Source organism: Microcaecilia unicolor, chromosome 3 (assembly GCF_901765095.1).
Source record: "Microcaecilia unicolor chromosome 3, aMicUni1.1, whole genome shotgun sequence".
NCBI lineage: Eukaryota > Metazoa > Chordata > Amphibia > Gymnophiona > Siphonopidae > Microcaecilia > Microcaecilia unicolor.
Genome location: NC_044033.1, coordinates 408860210 through 408881782, shown reverse-complemented (window position 1 = coordinate 408881782; position 21573 = coordinate 408860210). Strand labels below are relative to the sequence as shown.

The 21573-nt window shown below is 41.7% G+C and overlaps 1 protein-coding gene across 1 annotated transcript in view; it reads left to right on the top strand.

Annotated features, from left to right (window-relative positions):
• The window catches only part of ADGRF1 (adhesion G protein-coupled receptor F1), a 79828-nt gene that overhangs the window by 9361 nt on the left and 48894 nt on the right, over positions 1-21573 (top strand). Inside the window, exons 3-6 of the mRNA XM_030195581.1 lie at positions 9208-9375; positions 13021-13191; positions 16613-16719; positions 20913-20971. Coding sequence (XP_030051441.1) covers positions 9208-9375; positions 13021-13191; positions 16613-16719; positions 20913-20971 — 505 coding nt within the window. The remainder of the gene's footprint in view (positions 1-9207; positions 9376-13020; positions 13192-16612; positions 16720-20912; positions 20972-21573) is intronic.

The following is a 21573-nucleotide window of genomic DNA, read 5'->3' as shown; positions in this document are numbered from 1 at the left end:
TGCCCCGTTTCAGCCCCCAGTTCCAGTACTAGCCCCCTTATTCCCAAATACCCTCCTTTTCAGCCCCCAGTTCCAGCCCCCTTCATCCACCACATGCCTTGCATCCCCCCTTTTCAGCCCCAGACCCATTCTCCCACCTGCCCCAGGCATGGACCCATTTTCCCTCCTGCCCCCTTGTCAGACCCCCAGACCCCTTCTCCCATCTGAGCACTCCCCTCCCCAATCCCCTTCTCCCCTATGACCACCCCACCCTCCCCAATCCCCTTCTTCCCTCTGAGCACCCTCACCCTCCCCAATCCCCCTTCTCCCCTCTGAGCTCCCCAATCCCCTTCTCCCCTCTAAGCACCCTCCCCAATCCCCTTCTCCCCTATTAGCACCCCCACCCTCCCCAATCCCCTTCTCCCCTATGACCACCCTCCCCAATCCCCTTCTCCCCTCTGAGCTCCCCCACCCTCCCCAATCCCCTCTCCCCCTATGAGCACTCCCACCCTCCCCAATCCCCTTCTTCCCTCTGAGCACCCTCCCCAATCCCCTTCTCCCCTATGACCACCCACCCCAATCCCCTTCTCCCCTATGAGCACCCCCACCCTCTCCAATTCCCTTCTCCCCTATGAGCACCCCCCCACCCTCCCCAATCCCCTTCTCCCCTATGACCACCCACCCCAATCCCCTTTTCCCCTATGAGCACCCCCACCCCTCTCCAATCCCCTTCTCCCCTATGACCACCCCCACCCTCCCCAATCCCCTTCTTCCCTCTGAGCACCCTCCCCAATCCCCTTCTCCCCAATCCCCTTCTCCCCTCTGAGCTCCCCCACCCTCCCCAATCCCCTTCTCCCCTCTGAGCACCCTCCCCAATCCCCTTCTCCTCAATCCCCTTCTCCCCTCTGAGATCCCCTACCCTCCCCAATCCCCTTCTCCCCTCTGAGCACCCTCCCCAATCCCCTTCTCCCCAATCCCCTTCTCCCCTCTGAGCTCCCCCACCCTCCCCAATCCCCTTCTTCCCTCTGAGCACCCTCCCCAATCCCCTTCTCCCCAATCCCCTTCTCCCCTCTGAGCTCCCCCACCCTCCCCAATTCCCTTCTTCCCTCTGAGCACCCTCACCAATCCCCTTCTCCCCTCTGAGCCCCCCTCTCCCATCTGAGCCCCCCCCTCCGTCGAGAGGCCTGAGCCCGCTTCACCCTAAAGCCACCACCCTGCTTTTTTTTTTTTTTTTTTAAATCCGTGCAGCGATGCAGGCAGCGCCTCGCGTCTGCCCTGCATGAACTGAAAAAAGGGAATCGCTTTGCTGACGTCGGGCCTTCCCTCGCTTGTTGTCCCGCCCTCTTTTGAGGTAACTTCTTATTTCCTCGAGGGCGGGACAACAAGCGAGGGAAGGCCCGACGTCAGCAAAGCGATTTCCTCTTTTCAGTTCATGCAGGGCAGACGCGAGGCGCTGCCTGCATCAGCGATCGCTGCATGGATTAAAAAAAAATAAAAGCTGTCGGCTCTCGCGGAGCACCCCCCACCCGCTGACACCCGGGGCGGACCGCCCCCACCGCCCCCCCCCCTTGGTACGCCACTGCACGTTGCCTATGTGTGAAGGCCAACTAAGCATCTATTTTTAGCTGCTTTTATAAAGACCCTTAGGTGCTACTAGCAAACTAGATGAAATCGTGCCTAGACTGATGCCAAGAACATTTACACCAGCTCAAGAACAGGTATGTACACTATCACCTAAAGTACAGTCATACACACTTATCTCATAAACTACATGTATAAATTGCGACTTCACCTATGCTCTGCAAAGTCTCCACCTCTGCCTACATGTGGGTCACAAAAAAGTGTATGAGGGCAATTCTATAAACTGGCACCTCAGTCTAGGTGCCCCAATGCCATGCGCTTGGTGCCAATTCTATAATGGCTTCTTGCCACCGGATTCTATTATAGAATAAGTACATAAGTACATAAGTACATAAGTAGTGCCATACTGGGAAAGACCAAAGGTCCATCTAGCCCAGCATCCTGTCACCGACAGTGGCCAATCCAGGTCAAGGGCACCTGGCACGCTCCCCAAACTAGTGTAAGGTCAGCATTAGTGTGTCCATGTGTAATTGCACCCTCTTACACCATGTCAATAGCAGGTGTAAGTTGGCGCAGGTAGGTGCGCCAAGTGACGTGTGTAATTTATAGTATAGCCTCTACATGCATTCCTGACAAACACACCCATGGCCCACGTATGCTCCACCCATGTGTAGGTCCCCTTGCAGTTACGTGCTGTGGCATTTAGGCACTACCTTTTAGAATAGTGCCTAGTGCATATAGGCATCTACCTGTCAATTAATGGTGCCTTTGACACACCAAAGTGGCTCCTACCTCTAGGCGCCACTTTATAGAATTGCCCCATGCCTTTTTCTTACTGGGCATACATTTATGGATGTTTCCTGTGAGGTACTTCTATGAAAGTTCTTTTACACTCCAATAGTGTACCATGGGGTCTGCAGCACTCAGGCCAATATTTATATTTGTGCCTTCTCAACACGCACTACATCGTAAAGGCCACATGCTTTTGATTTTTGACCTTTGAACTACTCCTTCAGCTTCCCTTCCTCCCAGACTGGTACCTGGGGGTCATGGCCCCTTCCCAATCCCTGCATCAGTATGCCATTGTTATGCATGTAAAATCCCCCCCCCCCCCCCCCAATACAAAATCTTTTATAAAATAACTTCCAGAGTGTAAGGGAGCATATCTGAGGGTGGATGTGTATGGAGCATATATTTGCAGGGGACTTTGTGAGTGGAAAAGGGTAGGTCGTATGAGTGTATGGAGGATATGGGTTATGGGCTAGATTCTCTTTACAATGCCTAAAAAATTGGGACCGAAAAAAATACACCTAGGTGTATTCTATAAACTATGCCTAAATTTAGATGTGGTTTATAGAATATGCCCAGTGCTCATTTCTAGGGATATATTTAGCTGCGGTCATATAAGCCAACTAAAATCTGGTGTAGATGCTGACGCCTAAGTTACCCATGGAACGGGCATATTGTATAACACTGCACACAAATTCTAGGAATGCCCACAACCTGCCCATGCTCCTCCCATGACCATACCCCATTTTTAGATCTGTATCTTAGAATTTTTTTTATTTTGTTTATTTATAACATTTATATTCTTTACAAGCATCACTTGCAAACTGAAATACAGAGATAAATTGAACATATAATGAAGAAAAAGAAAAATATTTTAAAGGAATTTACAACCAATCTCTTTCTTAGACCACAAATACCTAAATGGGGGGGGGGGGGGGGGGGAGTGATTTACAGATGAGGAGATCCAAGATACCACAGGAAAAACAAAATTATTAGTAAATGGCCAGGCCTGAATAATCCCACCCTATTTTATACTTAATCAGTTGTTCCATCTATCATTCCTTCAGTCTACTAGCTAGCTTCTTCATATTCAGAAATGTTCAAAGTTGTTCTGGTTCAAAGAAAACATATTTATTGCCCAAGAACCAAATTAGGCATTTGCATGGATATGCCTGTAGAAATGTTGCTCCCAAAGCCCTTGTCTCTTCTCTAAGAGCTAGAAACAGCTTCCTTCTATCTTGCGTAGTCTTTGTCACATCTGGAAAAATCCATATTCTATGACCACAAAATGTTTTTAAGGAATTCTTGAAGTATAACTTTATTACCGAATTTAGATTTTGTTCAAATACAAACGATACTATTAGTCCATCGCAAAGTTACTTCATTCAATGATTCTTCCAATGGAGCGGATATATCCTGAATTCCCGGCTCAGGTTCCTGAATTTGAGGCAAATTCCCAGAGCCCACTGGCTCTACTCCGCTCCGAGGAGATAGTGGAAGATAATAAATCTTATTAAATGGAGGGAATAGCAGAAGAAAGATACTGTAAAATTTCCACAAGATATTAAAAAAAAAAATCCATTGAATTTATACCTTTAGCCATGGGAAAATTCAGCACCCTAAGATTAAGACGCCTGTTATAGTTCTCTATTTGCTCTATTTTTCGGTATGTCGCGGTCTTATCTTTTACCAATACATCAGTAATAGATTTACAATTTTTAACCTCTGATTGCATCTGTAAGGCTTGATTCACTGAGTCTTGTTTAACTTTTTCTAACAATAGAGTTAAGGTATCTACTTTACTCACAAGAAGAGATGAATCTTGAGCAAATTTGGTAACCTCAGTTGTTAGTTCTTGAATTGCTTTCCAGATAGACTCCAATGTAGCCACCACTGGAGCAGCAGGCTCCAAGCTCACTTCCTCTGCGGTTTAGGGTGGTGCACTGCTGACAAGGGCCCTGCTGCCACCGGATCCCGATGCAGCTGGGCCTTCTGCTGTACCCCTAAAAAACGCAGGACATGGTGGAGGATTAAGCTCTGGAGAAGATAAAGATGTTTCTGTCCCCAAGAGGGCCATTGCTCCTCCGTTGGCGCTCAAAGCAGGGCTCACCGTTCCGGTGTTAAGTGGGGAGCTCGTCGCTTATCGGTCTAGTGTCTGCTGGATCAGACATGAGGTTCTGGCCAGCGGCAGTTGGCCTTTCACCATCCCCTTTCTTTTAGTATGAGGCATCAGGCAAAGAAACTACAAGAAGAAACACCAGAGAACAACTCAGACTGCTTAGCAAATGTGCTCAGGCTGCCATCTTGACACGCTCCTGTATCTTAGAATTTACGTGCATCACTAAAGTTGTGCACGTAATTTCTAATTAAAGCCAATTAGTGGCAATAACTGCTTGTTAAGTGGCAATTATTGGTGCTGATTGGCTTGTTAAGCCAATTAAGTTGTGTGCACAATACAGAACATGACCAGATTTGTGTACGCAACTTAGGTTGCACTATATAGAATTTGGGGGTATGTGTGTTGTAGAGGTATGTGTTTGTTGTACAGAGTATTGAGACAAAGGAGTGTATGTGATGGTGCTTGTAGATGGGGCTATATGTGTGTGTGGATAGGCTTTGTGTATGTTGGATGAGGTAGGAGGTGAAGGAGTGTATGGGGGTGTTTGTTTTGTAGATATGGGTGTATTTATATATGGGGACGAATGGCAGTGTGTTTGGATGTATGTATATGGAGGTGATTATGTGTTTGGTTGGGCCTTGTGTAGGTGGGAGATCTGTGAGTGGTTAATGTGTGCAAGATTGTGTGTTAAAGAAGGTTTGGGGTAGAAGTATGGATTGCATAGTCAGACAACTGAGTATCTCCAAGTGGACTAACTGGACAATGGACGCGTTATCTAGATATAAGAATCTAAGAAGAACCATGCTAGGACAGACCACTGAGACAAGCATCTTGCCTTTGACAGTGGCCATTCTAGATCACAAAAAGTAGATCTGTTTCTCATAGTTCATTTCATAGTTCTATTTGGTTCAACTTTCCCAAATTCAACTTTCTATACAAATACCTACAATGCACTCTATAAGCACACTCAAAACTTTGAAAGCCTTTCAAATTATTGTGTTGGTGCTCAGAACATCCCACAATCTCCCACAGGGATATTATGGTATCCTGATGAAAACCATTGCACCATGGGGCCTAATATTTTCTGCTCAAATATGTTGAAACGTAATGAAAGATTTCTTAATTTGCTGGCTCCATGGCGACTCTCAATGATGTATCAATCCCTGAGGGTTCCACCAAAAACAAAAAGAAATCACCTCGTGTTGTGCCGCCCATGATGAAATTAGAAAATATTCAGTCTGATCCTGATAGTGGAACTGCAGTCTGCCAAAACAAATTGTTATATATATTCCAAACTTTGCTGTTAGGATGTCTTAATACTCTATTCACTGTGTGATCTCCTCCAATCTCTCCTCCTCAAACTGTTGAAGCTGGTGTTATTTCAGATGAGTCCCTACAGAAGTCCCAAACGGGATTAAACAAAAATAGTTGCAAGTTCTCTAACTGCAATATCTTCCACCAATGTATATAATAACCATCCCAATTAAATCATCCAGCATCCGTCTTCATTCCAGAAGGAAATCTTTATAAAAATGTGTGCTTCTGCTTAGCTATGATTAAACTTTACCAAGTTTAATACTGTCCTGGTCTCAGTGTCATCAGGAGACCAAACTGCAAATAAGTTAGCGGTTGCTCCGTGGGATCTGGAATCCATATCTTAACAGCATGGCCAACTAAGAAGTACAAATTTTTATAAAGGTTCCCTTCCAGAATGAAGACACCAAGATGGTTGAATGATTTAGTTGGGATAGTTATTATATACATTGGTGGAAGATATTGGTATTTATCCCAGCAGTTACTGAGCGAGTTATATCTAGTGTAGGCTGGAATATTGGTAAAAGGAGCATAATGTTGTCATTATATAATAGCAGGAGTTCGCCTAGGCCCAGGTGATAAGACCCCAGAGAGGACATGAAGAAGTTTAATATGATTGGTGAAAGTGGAAATCCTTGTGGGACACCACACTCTGGAAGCCAGAACTGGGAGAGAAGTTGGTTTTGTTTGACAGCATAGCTTCTGTTGGACAAGAATTCCCTGAACCAGCTGAGAATGGGACCTGAGATGCCAATTTGGTCTAATCATCCTAGCAGCAGTGTATGGTTGACGGCGTCAAAAGCTACTGATATGTCAAATTGAAGGCGAATAACCTGGTGTCCCTTGCACAGGTGTTGTTTGACACAAGTGGTTAGGATGAGTAGCAGGGATTCTGTGCTGTGTACTGGTCTGAAGCCAAATTGTGAGCAGTGTAGGATTGAAAATCTTTCCAGGTATAAGGAGAGTTGTCTAGCAACATATCTTTCCAATATCTTCGTGAAAAGGGGAATGCGATAGCGGCAGAAGTTGGGTCAAGGCCTGCAGCCTTCAGCAAAGTTGTCAGGACTATTTTGCCCATGTCTTGAAGTAGTGAGCCCATTTCTAAGAGGTCATTGAGCCTGTCAGTCATCCATCTGACTACATCAGTTGGGATCGATTGAAGTAGAGATGTGGGACAGCAGTCAAGGATGCAGTGAGAATGTGCACATTTCAGCAATAACGGCATCAGTACCTCTTGTGTGTGTGTGTGATTGGAATGAGGTCCATGTTTGTTTAGACTTAGCCTCATGAGTAGGACATACAGTAGTTTTTTCCACATAGCATTGAAGTAAGAATGTGTAATTTTGATAAATGTGTTTTATATAATTTATGTATTTATTGTCTTTTTTTGGTTGATTTTAGTTATATACCTTTGAGACAGCCCTTGGTGGGCACAATCCAGCTTATAATTGAAAAAGAAAAACGCCTATATTGCGACCCAAATCGGGAGATACACGTTTATCTCACAAAAACGAATAAAGCGGTATAATCGAAAGCCGAATTTGGACGTTTTCAACTGCACTCCGTCGCGGATGCGGACAAAGTTGATGGGGGCGTGTCAAAGGCGTGGTGAAGGCGGAACTGCGGCGTGGTTATCGGCCGATCAGAGATAGGCGCCTTTCGCCGATAATGGAAACAAAATATGCGTTTTTAGCGAGAATTTAGGGCACTTTTCCTGGACCCTGTTTTTCCACGAATAGGGCCCCAAAAAGTGCCCTAAATGACCAGATGACCACTTGAGGGAGTCGGGGATGACCTCCCCTGACTCCCCCAGTGGTCACAAACCCCCTCCCACCACAAAAATATGCCGTTTCACAACTTTTTATTTTCACCCTCAAATGTCATACCCACCTCCCTGGCAGCAGTATGCAGGTCACTGGAGCAGTTATTATGGGGTGCAGTGGACGTCAGGCAGGTAGACCCAGGCCCATCCCCCCCACCTGTTACACTTGTGCTGGTAAATGGGAGCCCTCCAAACCGCCCCCCAAACCCACTGTACCCACATGTAAATGCCCCCCTTCACCCCTTAGGGCTATAGTAATGGTGTAGACTTGTGGGTGGTGGGTTTTGAGAGGGATTTGGGGGGCTCAACACCCAACGGAAGGGTGCTATGCACCTGGGAGCTGTTTTACCTTTTTGTTTGTTTTTGTAAAAGTGCCCCCTAGGGTGCCCGGTTGTTGTCCTGGCATGTGAGGGGGACCAGTGCACTACGACTCCTGGCCCCTCCCACGAACAAATGCCTTGGATTTATTCGTTTTTGAGCTGGGCGCTTTAATTTTCCATTATCGCTGAAAAACAAAACCGCCCAGCTCACAAATTGTCGAATAAAACATGGACGTCTATTTTTTCCCAAAATACGGTTCGGTCCGCCCCTTCACGGACCTGTTCTCGGAGATAAACGCCCATGGAGATAGACGTTTTCGTTCGATTATGCCCCTCAATGTGGACCATGTCGGTTTTTTAATAAAGAAAACTTTTTTATTGGAATCTGGAATTGGGGCCTTCTATTTGTGTAGTCTGACTTTTAACCAATTATCTTGAACTGAATAGTGCTTAATATTGGTTTATCTGGCAAAAAAAAAAAACCCCACTAGTACCTCTGATCTGCCACTTCTAAACTCATTATTTTTTGGCTAGACATTGAGTCGGTTGCCAAAAGTTGCCCAACATTTTAAAATGGCATAATTTAGCCCCTTAAATCCCTAGAGATATTCACCTTTATCTGACTTTATTGGCCAACTATTCAAAATATATGAATATTATAGTATGAAAACATTTCTACTACAGACATCCATTCCCTTTTCAAGTTCCAAGGTACCTAGTTCTTAAGAAGAGGTGATACAGACAGTGGTTAGGGCTCAAGATTTGATTGTTTCATCGAGATTGGTGGTATCAAGCAAAGTCATTGGCCTGATATTCAGTTAGTGGTGGGCAGCACTTTTGTTGTTCACTGCTAGCATTAAATCCAGATGTTCAATGCCAGGCCATTTCCGGCAATTGATGTTGAATATCCAGGGTTTTTTTGACCAGATAGGCTGATATTCTAATCAGTTAAATTTTAAACGGTTAAAGATAGGCCTGCTATATATGCAGCCTATTGTAACACTAAACATAGCCAGTTAAGTGCTGAACATCTGTGCTTAACTGGCTATGTCGCATAACATAGCCAGTTAGTAGCCACCAACAGCAGATATTTAGTGGGTTATAACAGGTTAGGCGCCGATATGCTATTTAACCAGTCAGCAGCCGTGTCTGACCAGTTAAATAGCTTTAAATATTGAGGGGGGGGGGGGGGGCGGAGAGATTGAAATTGAAAGAGACAGAACACAAGAAAGGAAAGAAAACACTTTTGGAAAGTATTAACATAATTCTTTTTCTTTCCATAGACCAATCTGTAAGATCTAACATTTTTGAATATGAATTGGATATTGAAGTGATAGTCCCCAGCTCACATACTGTAGATGATCTGAAAGGCTTTCTGAAGACACTGGAAAATGACCCTATCCTAGCTGGTGATGAATCTCACAATATTACTAATGTACTCTTAACAACTGGTGAGTAAAATGCATAACTTTGCAGTGTTAGCATGGACTGCAAGAGTTCTCCAATAAATTATTCTTTACTTCCAATAAATTATTTACTTTATGTGAATAAATACTCTATAGTTTTTATATATCAACACATAAGTACCATTAAAGTTTGCTTATCAATGAATGAAACATAAAAATATATACACAATAGAGCATCTTTTATTCAAAGTTTAAAAATTAAAAAGTTCTCATTATTAAAAAAAAACAAAAACTTTGGCTCATATTCCATTATCCAGAACAACCTATTTGAAAATTGGGCCTGTAGAGATATCACCACCAAGAATCTCAGTTTCATCTTGCCATGCTTAAAAGCTGTTATCACAATATTATCCACACATCATAAAAAATAAGTGAAAAAAGCAAGTATACAATCCACCCAAAAACAAAATATAAAAGATGAATCACTGGATGGGACAGGCCATCCAACTAAGACAAATACATCACAATATTTCTTAGTAGGGTGGTCCCTGCTCCCATCTGATGATTCAACTTTTACATTTTGTTTTTGGGTAGATTGTATTCTTGCTTTTTTCATATCTTTAGTATTGTTTTTTATGATGTGTGGATACTACTGTGATGACATCAGTTTTTGCATCTCATAAGAATTTGTTTAGTTCATTGCTTAAATTGGTCATTTAGAGACACAGGCATGGCTGATCAGAAATGTTGTACTACCAGTGCTCAATGTCAATTCAATGTAACACTTATATATCTCTATATCCCCTTATGGGTTCAACGCAGTTTACAAATTAAAATATGAAATAATACAAAATCAACAGAATACAAAATAACCCCACCCAATTCCAATAATCCACAGTTGTCATATAGGAAAGTTTTCAATTTGTTACAAAAAAATAAATAGCTAATCTCCAATCTAACTAAGGAAGGTACAGAATTCCAAAAAGAAATTTGTAAGAAATGGACATCCCTAGAATTTGGGGGCTGAAATATTAATAAAACACACAATCGAGAGGAGTGACTAAACAGAGAGGTACTCAATAAACTAAACAATAGTTCAGATGTAAGCCCACAGATCATTTGAAATACTAAACATGCTGATTAAAAAAAAAAAAAATCCTTTTATGTATTGGAAGCCAATGCAACTCTGCCAAACATGATGAAATACAATCAAACTTCTTGATCTTATAAATCAATCAAGCTGAAGTATTCTGAATAAGTTGTAACTTGTTCAACAGCTTTGATGATAGACCCAAGTACAACACATTGCAATAATCTATATGGGACAAGATCAACATCTGAACCAGTAGAGCAAAGGAAGCTTGATCAAAATAAGGTCTTATCAGACATATTTTGTCTCATCTTACAAAATGTCTTTTTGCCAAAGATGGTTTATTTGAGGCTCCATAGTTAAATATGAATCACAAATAATTCCCCAAACTTGAGATTTATCCTCAGCAGAAAGGGACGTGCTTGATGGATGTTCAATGGTGTTAGGAACATTAATTAGCTTAACTTTACTACTCCGCCAAACTACCTAGCTCAGAAAATCATCTTTCTATAACTATCTGCTTAGATCTCTCTTCCTATCTATAAGCTTTTTGCAGTACCAATTGTATTTGACATCCTGGAATAGTGACGCCATAACAGGTCTCTGTAAGCCACATTGAGCCTGCAAATAGGTGGGATAATGTGGGATAAAAATGCAATGCAATAAAATAAATTAAAATAAATTAATTCCAGGGTTCTTAAACCACAAAACTTTAGTTTTACTGGTTTTAAGCTTCAACATATTGCTCATGGCCCAGTGCTGAATCTTATCCATACACGATGACAATTTAGTAATGGTGTCACCTAAATTATCTAGTGATTATCACTAATATATCGTCAGCATAAGAAAGTAACAACTCATCTGCTTTCAACTTAATAGACCCTAAAGATGTTATGAATAAGTTAAAAAGCAAAGGAGATAATGGAGATCCCTGGAGCACTCCACATCCAGGAGACCAAAACTGAGAGACAGTTTTATTTTTATAGAAGCAGTAGCTTTGATTAATTAAAAACTTCTGGAACCACTCAAAAACTGAACCTTCTAGTCCAGTCTCACTTAGTCTTTCCAACAATAGATTATGATCCAGGGCATCAAAAACCACAGAAATACCAAACTGAAGCAAACTAGTCTGCCTGCCTAAAAATAGCTGTCTTTTAATATGAAAAGTTAAAACTAATAGGGCCCTGTTTACTAAGCTGCATTATAGGTGGGTTAACATTTTTAAAGCGCATTAATCATGTACGTGCCTAGCGCGCGTGCTAAGTGTAGGTATGCTAAAAACACTAACACACCTTAGTAAACAGGGCCCATAGTAAAGTTTCAGTGCTATGAGCAGACCTGAAAGCAAATTGAAAAGCATAAACAAGAGAACCTTTCCAAATACACAGCAAACTGTCTACTAACATGAGTCCCCATTAATTTTGTGAAAAATGGTATGCTAGCAACTAGCAGACTGTGAAAGATCCAAACCAGATGCTTTAGGTATTGGAGTCCTTCTTTGAGTGCTAATACAGGTATGGAAACTGAGAACATGCAGAAAAACCCAGCAGAAAGTGGAGGAGCTTCAAAACCTCGATCTTTATTAAGCTCCCTCAAAGGTAAGATGTTGGTCAAAAAACAATTTATGATGTAAAAGCCCAGGAAAAACAAGGTTCTAAAGTCATATGCTGATAGGGAGTCTAATGGGAACAGCTAAATTCAAGGCACTGGGATAACTTGCACTGAGCAGAGTTTACAACTCAGAATAGCAACAGTGTGATTGTAATGGACTTCCATGAAAACACTCGGATAACCTACATAGAGTAACGGTTACAACCCAAAATAGCAGTGGTGCAGCAGCATTAAACTTCCAACAAGGCTGGAAGTTTAATGCTGCATTGTCAGACCATTCTAAAAGCCCAAACTTCATTGAGCATGGGAAAGCTGGATTTTTTTTACAACAATCTCAATAATCTTAGTGGATCTGGAGATTATTACAGACCTTTGGCCATAAGACAAATGGGGTCTGGGTGCTGGGTTAAATACTATCTTGTACAAATGAAATGGCGGGATGGCCTTCCAGCAGAGGTGGTGAAGGCTATCAGTGTTACAAATTTTGGGCATGTTTGGGACAAGTATGGAGGAAGTGATAGGCAAAAAGTGAAAACCTGGAGTAGATAGGGATTGGTCTTAGATTGTATATGGAAATGTCTATTGGTGTTTATCTACCCAAAGTGGGTGAATCTTAACTGGGTAGACTGGATGGGCCAGTATATAATGGCAATAGTCCATTAAGTCATAACCTCATGTTACAAACATGTATATCATTTTTGTTTGTATACAATAGTGCAGTGGGTTCCCAAACCTCTCCCGGGGAAATTCCAGCCAGTCAGGTTTCCATGCTTTCTGCAATGAATATTCATGAGTTGGATTTCCATGCAAATCTAACTCATAAATATTCACTGTGAATATCCTGAAAACCTGACTGGCTGGGGTTCCTCCAGAACAGGTTTGGGAATCACTGCAATTGTGAAAAAGAAGGTATAATGTGTCAGATCTGTATTTTGTTGTGAAGACAACAGTAATGCATAACGTGCCTGAAATCCAATTTGTTTGTTTAGTATGTGAAACCACATCTGATAAAAGGCTTTGCTCCTGTGAAGATGGATACAACTGGCCTCCTACAATGTGCAGACAATATTCTCCATGCAACTCTCCTTCAAGCAGCCCAAATTGTGACTGTATAAGACACTTATCAATGGATGACAATGTGACATATTGCTCTGTGCCAAGTAAGCCTATACATTACTGGAACTATTTGTTTTGGGTATCAAAGCACATTCAGTAGTAGTTTTTTTTTGGTACAGTATAGATAGAATAACTGAGAATTAGCAAAATTTGCATTATGTGGAGGGGCATAATCGAACGGGGCGCCCAGGTTTTCCTGGGGCTGTCCTCACAGGACTCATTATTTAAATATATTTCTCATAGTATTTTGTATATGTTTATCATATTATTACTTAACTGGCAGCGAAGTGCTTATCACAACTTTCACCCGCTAAGACCCTCAGCCGACTTGGCCAGGTTTCGAGACTTCTTCAGGGCGGAGGTTCTCTGCAAACAACAACATGTGCATTAGATATTTGTTCTTCACTCCTCTGCATTCATACAGCCTACAATATTATTACTAATCAACATTTCTTCCTTCTACAGCATACCTCGTACTTCTCTCTCCTTCTCCTTGTAGATCAAACTGGCTGTGGCGTCTACGTTCTGCGCCTGCCTTTAAATCTTAGTCAGCTGATCGTATGTATCCATATTCCGATTGGTGGGCTACTGCGTGCTTTGCACCAATCAAATGACAGACTGATTTGCCACTAGATTTGCGGATAGAGGATATCCAAGGAAGGTAATCAGGAAAGCTTATCTAAGAGCCAAATATTCTCAACGGGACCTGCTGCTACAATATAAACAATCGATGGAAGAAGAGAAATTAGTGGCAGTAATTCCTTTTTCTCCAGCAAGTTCTGCAATCAATGCATCCATTCATGCAAATTGGAGCACTCTGCAAGTGCATGAATGCTTTGAGAACCATCTGATATGTGCATACCGTCGAGGTAGAACAGTAGGTGAGATGTTGACATACAAATGGTTGGATTATAATAACAGTCAGGAGGAGCTTCCAGGACATTTCCAATGTAATAGTTGTCAGTGGTGTGTTTCCACCATGAAAGGGATAGATTGGGAACACCCAGTTTCAAAACGACGCATTACGGCACGAACCAGAACTAATTGTACATCGAAGAATGTAATTTATGTAATTATATGTCCATGCCCCTTTTTATATATAGGGAGGTCATCAAGAGTGATTAAAAAACGCTTGAATGAACATAAATCAAGGATAAAACATGCAGTAATGACTGCGCCTCTAAATCAGCATTGGATAGAGAAGAAACATGAATTGGAGGATATTAAATGGAAGGTCCTTGACAGTGTCCAGTTGGGGTGGGAGGGAGGCAACTTGGACTTTTTCCTTAATTTGAAAGAACAAAAATGGATTTTTGATCTAAATATGCTACATCCAGCAGGACTGAATTCAGAACTAGATTGGTGGTCTGTTATTTGATTGGTGCGAAGCACGCAGTAGCCCACCAATTGGAATATGGATACATACGATCAGCTGACTAAGATTTAAAGGCGGGCGCAGAACGTAGACGCCACAGCCAGTTTGATCTACAAGGAGAAGGAGAGAGAAGTACGAGGTATGCTGTAGAAGGAAGAAAGGTTGATTAGTAATAAAATTGTAGGCTGTCTGAATGCAGAGGAGTGAAGAACAAATATCTAATGCACATGTTGTTGTTTGCAGAGAACCTCCGCCCTGAAGAAGTCTCGAAACCTGGCCAAGTCGGCTGAGGGTCTTAGCGGGTGAAAGTTGTGATAAGCACTTCGCTGCCAGTTAAATAATAATATGATAAAGATATTCAAAATACTATGAGAAATATATTTGAATGATGAGATATGAGGCATGAAGGCATAAAAAAAGAAAAAAAAGGAGAAAGAAAAAAAATAAAAAATTAAGGGCAAGATCCACTAAACGAAACGAGCCTTTAACGAGCCTTTAACCAGCCTTTGATGAACAAGTTTTTAACTCTGGCATGTACTAAAGCCCAATTTCCGACGATGGTAGCAGCAAACGAAAACGGAATGCAGATGAGCAAATTGTGTAGAAACCCTATTGAAATGAGATGCACTAAGGTTTTCTGCTTGCCCTAACGCTGGAAAACTCCAGGAAAGCTAACGAGAGGTCTGTACCTCTCGTTGGGGCTGCCCGGCTTCCAAAACAATGTGAAAAAAAATCGTTTGCTGCTACCGTTGTCGGAAATTGGGCTTTAGTACATGCCAGGGTTAAAAACGTGTTCGTTAAAGGCCCATTACAGGTTCGTTTAGTTTAGTGCATCTTGCCCTCAGTGTGACTTGATTGCTTTTAGTGGTTTACTACGGCTCAAGGAGGTTTTTCCTTAAAGGTCAAATTTGGGGTTAATATGTAGCAAGTAAAAGACTGCTCCATTCACATAGAAGCTGATCAGCCATACCCAGAGTAGGGATTCACCTTGGGGGGATCATTACACCATCTGCTGGACCACAATCACTTAGAAAGCTGATAGGCTCCAACACCCTGCTTGGGTTGCTACCCAAAGAGGGATTAGTTAGGTAGTCACTCCTGGTAAAACCTGTACAATTCTGATCCTTAAGGCCTGGTTTGAAGAATGTACACAGTGAATACTCATTAAGCTTGTTTGCATATTTTGGTCTGAAAGCTAGATTAATTTATATAGCTCAGCTGTCTGGAAAATTAAACCTGTTTGTGGTTTTTGATAACCAGGATTATGCACCTCCATCCTAGGAAAGCCCCACCAGTTTGCAGATTACACAGACCACGATGTCCACTTTAAGATTAATCCTGCTTAAAAATGAACTATTGCATAACAAAGTTAATTAACATGAAGAAAATGATAAACAAAGCTCTACACAACTTAGATATTTATAACCCAATATTTAAAAGTATTTATCTGACTAGTGGCACTTGCTACCTTGATAAATGCTACTGACTTGTGCCCGGTCACTGATTTCTGGTGGTATTATTCAGACCAATCCACAAACAAAAGGCTCCTTTTACAAAGCTGCGTTAGTGATTATCGCGGCAAATGCGATGAAGCCCATAGGAATTGAATAGGCTTCGTCACATTTGGTGCGCTAATAATCGCTACAATGGTTTTGTAAAAGGAGTCCAAAAATAGCTGCAGTTGGAGTGGAATGCTCCCATGCAAGACACAAAAAACATGATTTCACCCCTTCCCAAAAACCCTGAATCCGTGCACAACTCCAAAAAAGGTGAAACCACTCTTCCGAAATTAGTACCCCCAAATCTCTAGTGCACCCCTCAGGCCAAACCTTCACATTCAATGGGGGTAAGTCAGCTTGAAAAAATCTTATAGATCCTAGAGGGTCAGCGTTTAAAAGGAATGCTGACTGCGGAGTTTAAATGCCGAGCAGTTACTTCTTTGGAAGTTGTAAGTACTGACATTGTATATATTACCACATGTGGTGGGTCTATTAAAAGGTGAAATTACTAGTGGACCAATAGGTGAGGTTCAACTATTATACTGACATTTGGAATAATTTACTATAGCTATTTCATTTATCTCTTAACAGAAAACATTTTGTATGGGGTTTGTAAAGTGAACAGCGAATTCACGGATGAGTTTTTGAACATTTATTCTGTAATATACAGAAATTATAAGGATGATTTTGAAAATGCTGTAAGTATAAGCTCTATTTTCATGTTGCATTCAGAAAATACACTTTACAGTTTGCTTATTTTTGTTATTGTGTGCCTGTTAGTGTTAAATAAATTATCTAGGTTTACTTTTAAAACTGGAAGCCAAATTTTGGTGTGTTGCTGTGAGATGAATGTGGCATGGCATGGTGATGAAAGTAGAATTGGATTTCCATAGATGCAATTCATGATCATCTTCTAGAAATAAATTTAGAGATGGGCAGAAGATAATAGATCACAGCCAACTTGAATCTCATGCTTATGTATTATTTATTTAAAAAAAAATATATATATATATTCCACTTATTCTACGGTTCGTGGCGGATTGTAATTATAAACAAAAAGTAGGTAACACAAAACAACAAACAAAACAAAATATGAGAGCAACATCTAGTTGTTAAACCAGGACATTTAAGGCCCCTTTTGCTAAGCCTTGTAAGCGTCTATGAGTGCCCAACGCACGCCAAAATTGACTTACCGCCTGACTACTGTGTGGCTCTTGCAGTAATTTCCTTTTTGGCTCGCATCCGATACGTGTGTCTGAAAACTAATTTTTATTTTCTGGCACACATAGCAGATGTGCACCAAGTGGCATCTTACACGCGTAGGTCCTTACTGCCTAAATTCTTTACCGCTAGGTCTATGGCTGACAGTAAGGTCAGAGATCCAAAATGGACGCACGGCAATTTTGATTTTGCCACACATCCATTTTTTGGGAAAAAAAGAGGCCTTTTTTACAGGTGTGCTGAAAAATGGATTGGTGTAAGCCCCAAACCTGCGCCTACACTACCGCAAGCCACTTTTCAGCACGCCTTTGTAAAAGGACCCCCTTAAACATTAAAGCATGCGTATGCCAAATGAGTAAACATCGTGGAAAAGCTTTTTGAATGTCCTGAGCTGCTTTCTGAATGACATAAGAGAATCAATTTTAGGCAGTTCCTAAGCCATAGTTTAGGATAGGGTTTACCATATTTGCAGAGACAAAAAAAAGAGGACCTCGCAAATATTAATGTTTGTACCTTTGTTAAAGAAATATTTAATAGTAGCAAATGTTTAAATGGCTTTTAGTTAATGAACACACATCAAATAGTGACTGACTTATGGTACAGCAATAGACAATAATCTACTTTTCAAAAGCTGCCGGATTTGAGTTTGACTGAGTTTGAGCCCAATGGTACTTATCAGAAGAGCAGATATCCCTCAACAACTTTGCCTGGCATCTGAGATATGTCTGAAAGTGTGAAAGTCTTTGCATATATGCATAAAGTTGTGCTGCACAACCAAAATTTCTTTGACTGATTCAACCAGCAGGGAAACAGAGAGATTAGATCGGCAATGCCTTTCTCTCTCTTTAGCACCCCCATGTGTCCAGACTGACTAATAGGCCAGAGATGGTTTCTCTCATAATGTGGGTAGATGTGTTGGTCATAGATACATAAAAAAAGAGGATATTTTCCTACAAATTAAAAAACCTGGAGGATATTTTTGAAGTCCAAAAGAGGACATGTGGTAACCATAGTTTAGGGCAATCACTTGAAATATAGATGAACAAAGGCCAAGGAGACTAATCATATGAAAATGGTATATAGTATGGCATAGTATGCTACTTACTAATCATACTAGATGGTACTATATGTAGGCGGCCTGACTGAGTAGAGCTTTTGGAACATCCATTCAAAAGAAGAAATGAACATTATACCAAGCATGAGTATGATGCTCCTTAACTAGTGTAAGACACGATTTAAGCATGCATTTTATAAAATATGCATGACTGCACATATTGGAATCAATTCTAAAACAGGGTACCTACATTCAGCTGGCCTAATAATGTGAGTAGTTAGCCTATTCTATTAGGATGCTTGGGCACTCAAGTGTCCTTATGGAATACCAGTGTAAACCTGGCATCAGTATGCTGAAATGTAGGCACAAACATTTATGACAGGTCTATGCCTTGCATAAATGTTCACACCTAAATGCAACAGGAACGTGTGCAACTTAGAGTATCCTATAAATTTCTCACATAAATGTCGGCTCCACTGATGGCCCGCCCATGCTCCTCCCCTGTGTATGCTCCTCTAAGAGTTACATGCTGTGCTGGTTGAGTGTATATTTTTAGAATAGCAATTAGGCGTGATGCTGTCATTTAAACAAGAGAGTTTACACTTTTACCTATGTGGATGGTGGTATTCTATAAATTTACATGCGCAACAGGCATGCAAATTTAAGTAACCTGTTACAGAATCAGGGGGACTGTACATGTGTATGTCTATACCTGCTCTTGAGTAGGCATAATCCCCCTGATTCTATGCGTTGCCAAACATTACACATGCAAATTTAGGCATGGCCCCAATTTGCGCACGCAATTTAATGGAACAACAAGCCAATCAGTGCCAATAATTAGCTTTTTAACAAGCAATTATTGGTACTAATTAGATTTAATTGGGTCTTACACATGTAAATTTAGAGCTAGATCTGTGCCTAAAATTTGTGCATGGCCTGAAAAAGGGGGCAAGGAAATGTGAGGGTCGTGGGCATTTCAGGATAGATCGGGGGTGTGGTTTTAAGTTATGCACGTAATTATAGAATATTTGTGCTCTGTACGTAAATTTAGACACAGGCATTTGCACCATGTTTTCATTGGTGCAAATGGCGGATCCTAAATTTACGTGCAATCTCTCTACTTAACCGTTATTCTATAAACTGTGCCACACTTTAGGCGCGGCTTATAGAATACCGCTTAAGCAGGTTTTTTTCAGCACCGATTTTTTAGATGCCATCTAGAGAATCTAATCTAATATACGTGCCCCAAGTCTAAAGTGTAATTTTTTGCAGACTTTGTGCTAGTATTTTAAAGAGACACATGGAGGGGCATAATCGAAAGGGACGCCCAAGTTTTGTTGAGGACATCCTTGCAAAACGTCCAGATGGAAGGACGGGGAAACCCGTATTATCGAAACAAGATGGACGTCCATCTTTCATTTCAATAATACGGTTGGGGACGCCCAAATTTTGAAATTTATGTTGTCCTTACAGATGGTCGTCCCTAGACTTGGTCGTTTCTGATTTTCGGCGATAATGGAAACCAAGGACACCCATCTCAGAAACGACCAAATGCAAGCCCTTTGGTCATGGGAGGAGCCAGCATTTTTAGTGCACTGGTTCCCCTGACATACCAGGACACCAACCGGGCACCCTAGGGGGCACTGCAGTGGACTTCATAAAATGCTCCCAGGAACATAGCTCCCTTACCTTCTGTGCTGAGCCCCCCCAACCCCCCCCTAAAACCCACTACCCACAACTGTACACCACTACCATAGCCCTTACAGGTGAAGGGGGCACCTAGATGTGGGTACAGTGGGTTTCTGGTGGGTTTTGGAGGGCTCGCTGTTTCCTCCACAAACATAACAGGTAGGGAGGGGGATGGCCTGGGTCCGCCTGCTTGAAGTGCACTGCACCCACTAAAACTGCTCCAGGGACCTGCATACTGTTGTGATGGAGCTGAGTATGACATCTGAGGCTGGCATAGAGGCTGGCAAAAAATATTTTGAAAGATGTTTTTTGAGGGTGGGAGGGGGTTAATGACCACTGGGGGAGTAAGGGAAGGTCATCCCTAATTCTCTACGGTGGTCATCTGGTCATTTTGGGCACTTTTTTGTGCCTTGGTCGTAAGAAAAACAGGACCAGGTAAAGTCGTCCAAGTGCTCGTCAGGGATGCCCTTTTTTTTTTTCCATTATGGGTCGAGGACGTCCATGTGTTAGGCATGCCCAAGTCCCGCCTTCACTACACCTCCAAAACGCCCTCTTGAACTTTGGCCGTCCCTGCAATGGAAAGCAGTTGGAGACGTCCAAAATCAGCTTTCGAATATACCGATTTGGATGACCATGTGAGAAGGACGCCCATCTTCCGATTTGTGTAGAAAGATGGGTGTCCTTCTCCTTCGAAAATGAGCCTGATAGGCAAAAAGAGGTGCCTTCCTCCCCTATTAACCTAGGTGCCCAGTTATAAAATAAACCTCCCATATGTGTTGATTGGTTCTTCACTAAGGCAACTTTTCAATTTGCTGCAACGGATTTTGAAGCAGATTTCTTTATTTCTTTGGATTACAAATGCTTCTGATATGATTAGATTGACTTAGAAATCCTAATATTCTTCTCTTCACTTTTTTTTTTGTTTAGCTTTTTGAAGCTTACAAGACCATTCAAGGGTTTTTATCCATAGAAGTCACTGATATTAGGTAAGTGTGCCAGAATGAGTTGATCCACTAGTGGCTGTTTCTCTTCATCTGACAAGAAAAATTCTTGCAACATAGAAATGTGGAGACACATTTTAGGAGGACATGTAAACCAGAACTGAGAGACAGAGGTGTTGCTAGGTGGGGTGCCCGGGGAGTGACCCCTCCCCCAAATGGACTTCTGCCGGCACCTATTTTTCAGGCGGTCTGTCATGCCTATGCAGTGGATGCACAGGCCTACGTAGTCTGCTCTCCACTCCTCTTGGTGTCACAACCTCACTACACTTCTGCTGAGAGATCCAGGTCAGGACATTATAATTTCCATTAGTATTTTACAACAGGATCTGCCAACGTAGAGCCTTGTTCTAAAAAATATGGAGAAATGGACATTTATGTTCCAGTTACATGTGGCAGGAGCATTCATTTTAGAATAATAAACATCTAAGATATATTAATGAGTCATAGTGTGCACATAAATGTTTATGTGGTTGCATTTAAACATTAATGTTTGTTAGGATTTATTTACTACCTTTTTGAAGAAATTCACCCAAGACAATGTAAAGCAAGAACAATCTGGGCCCAGACAATTACAGCAGTAAAAATAT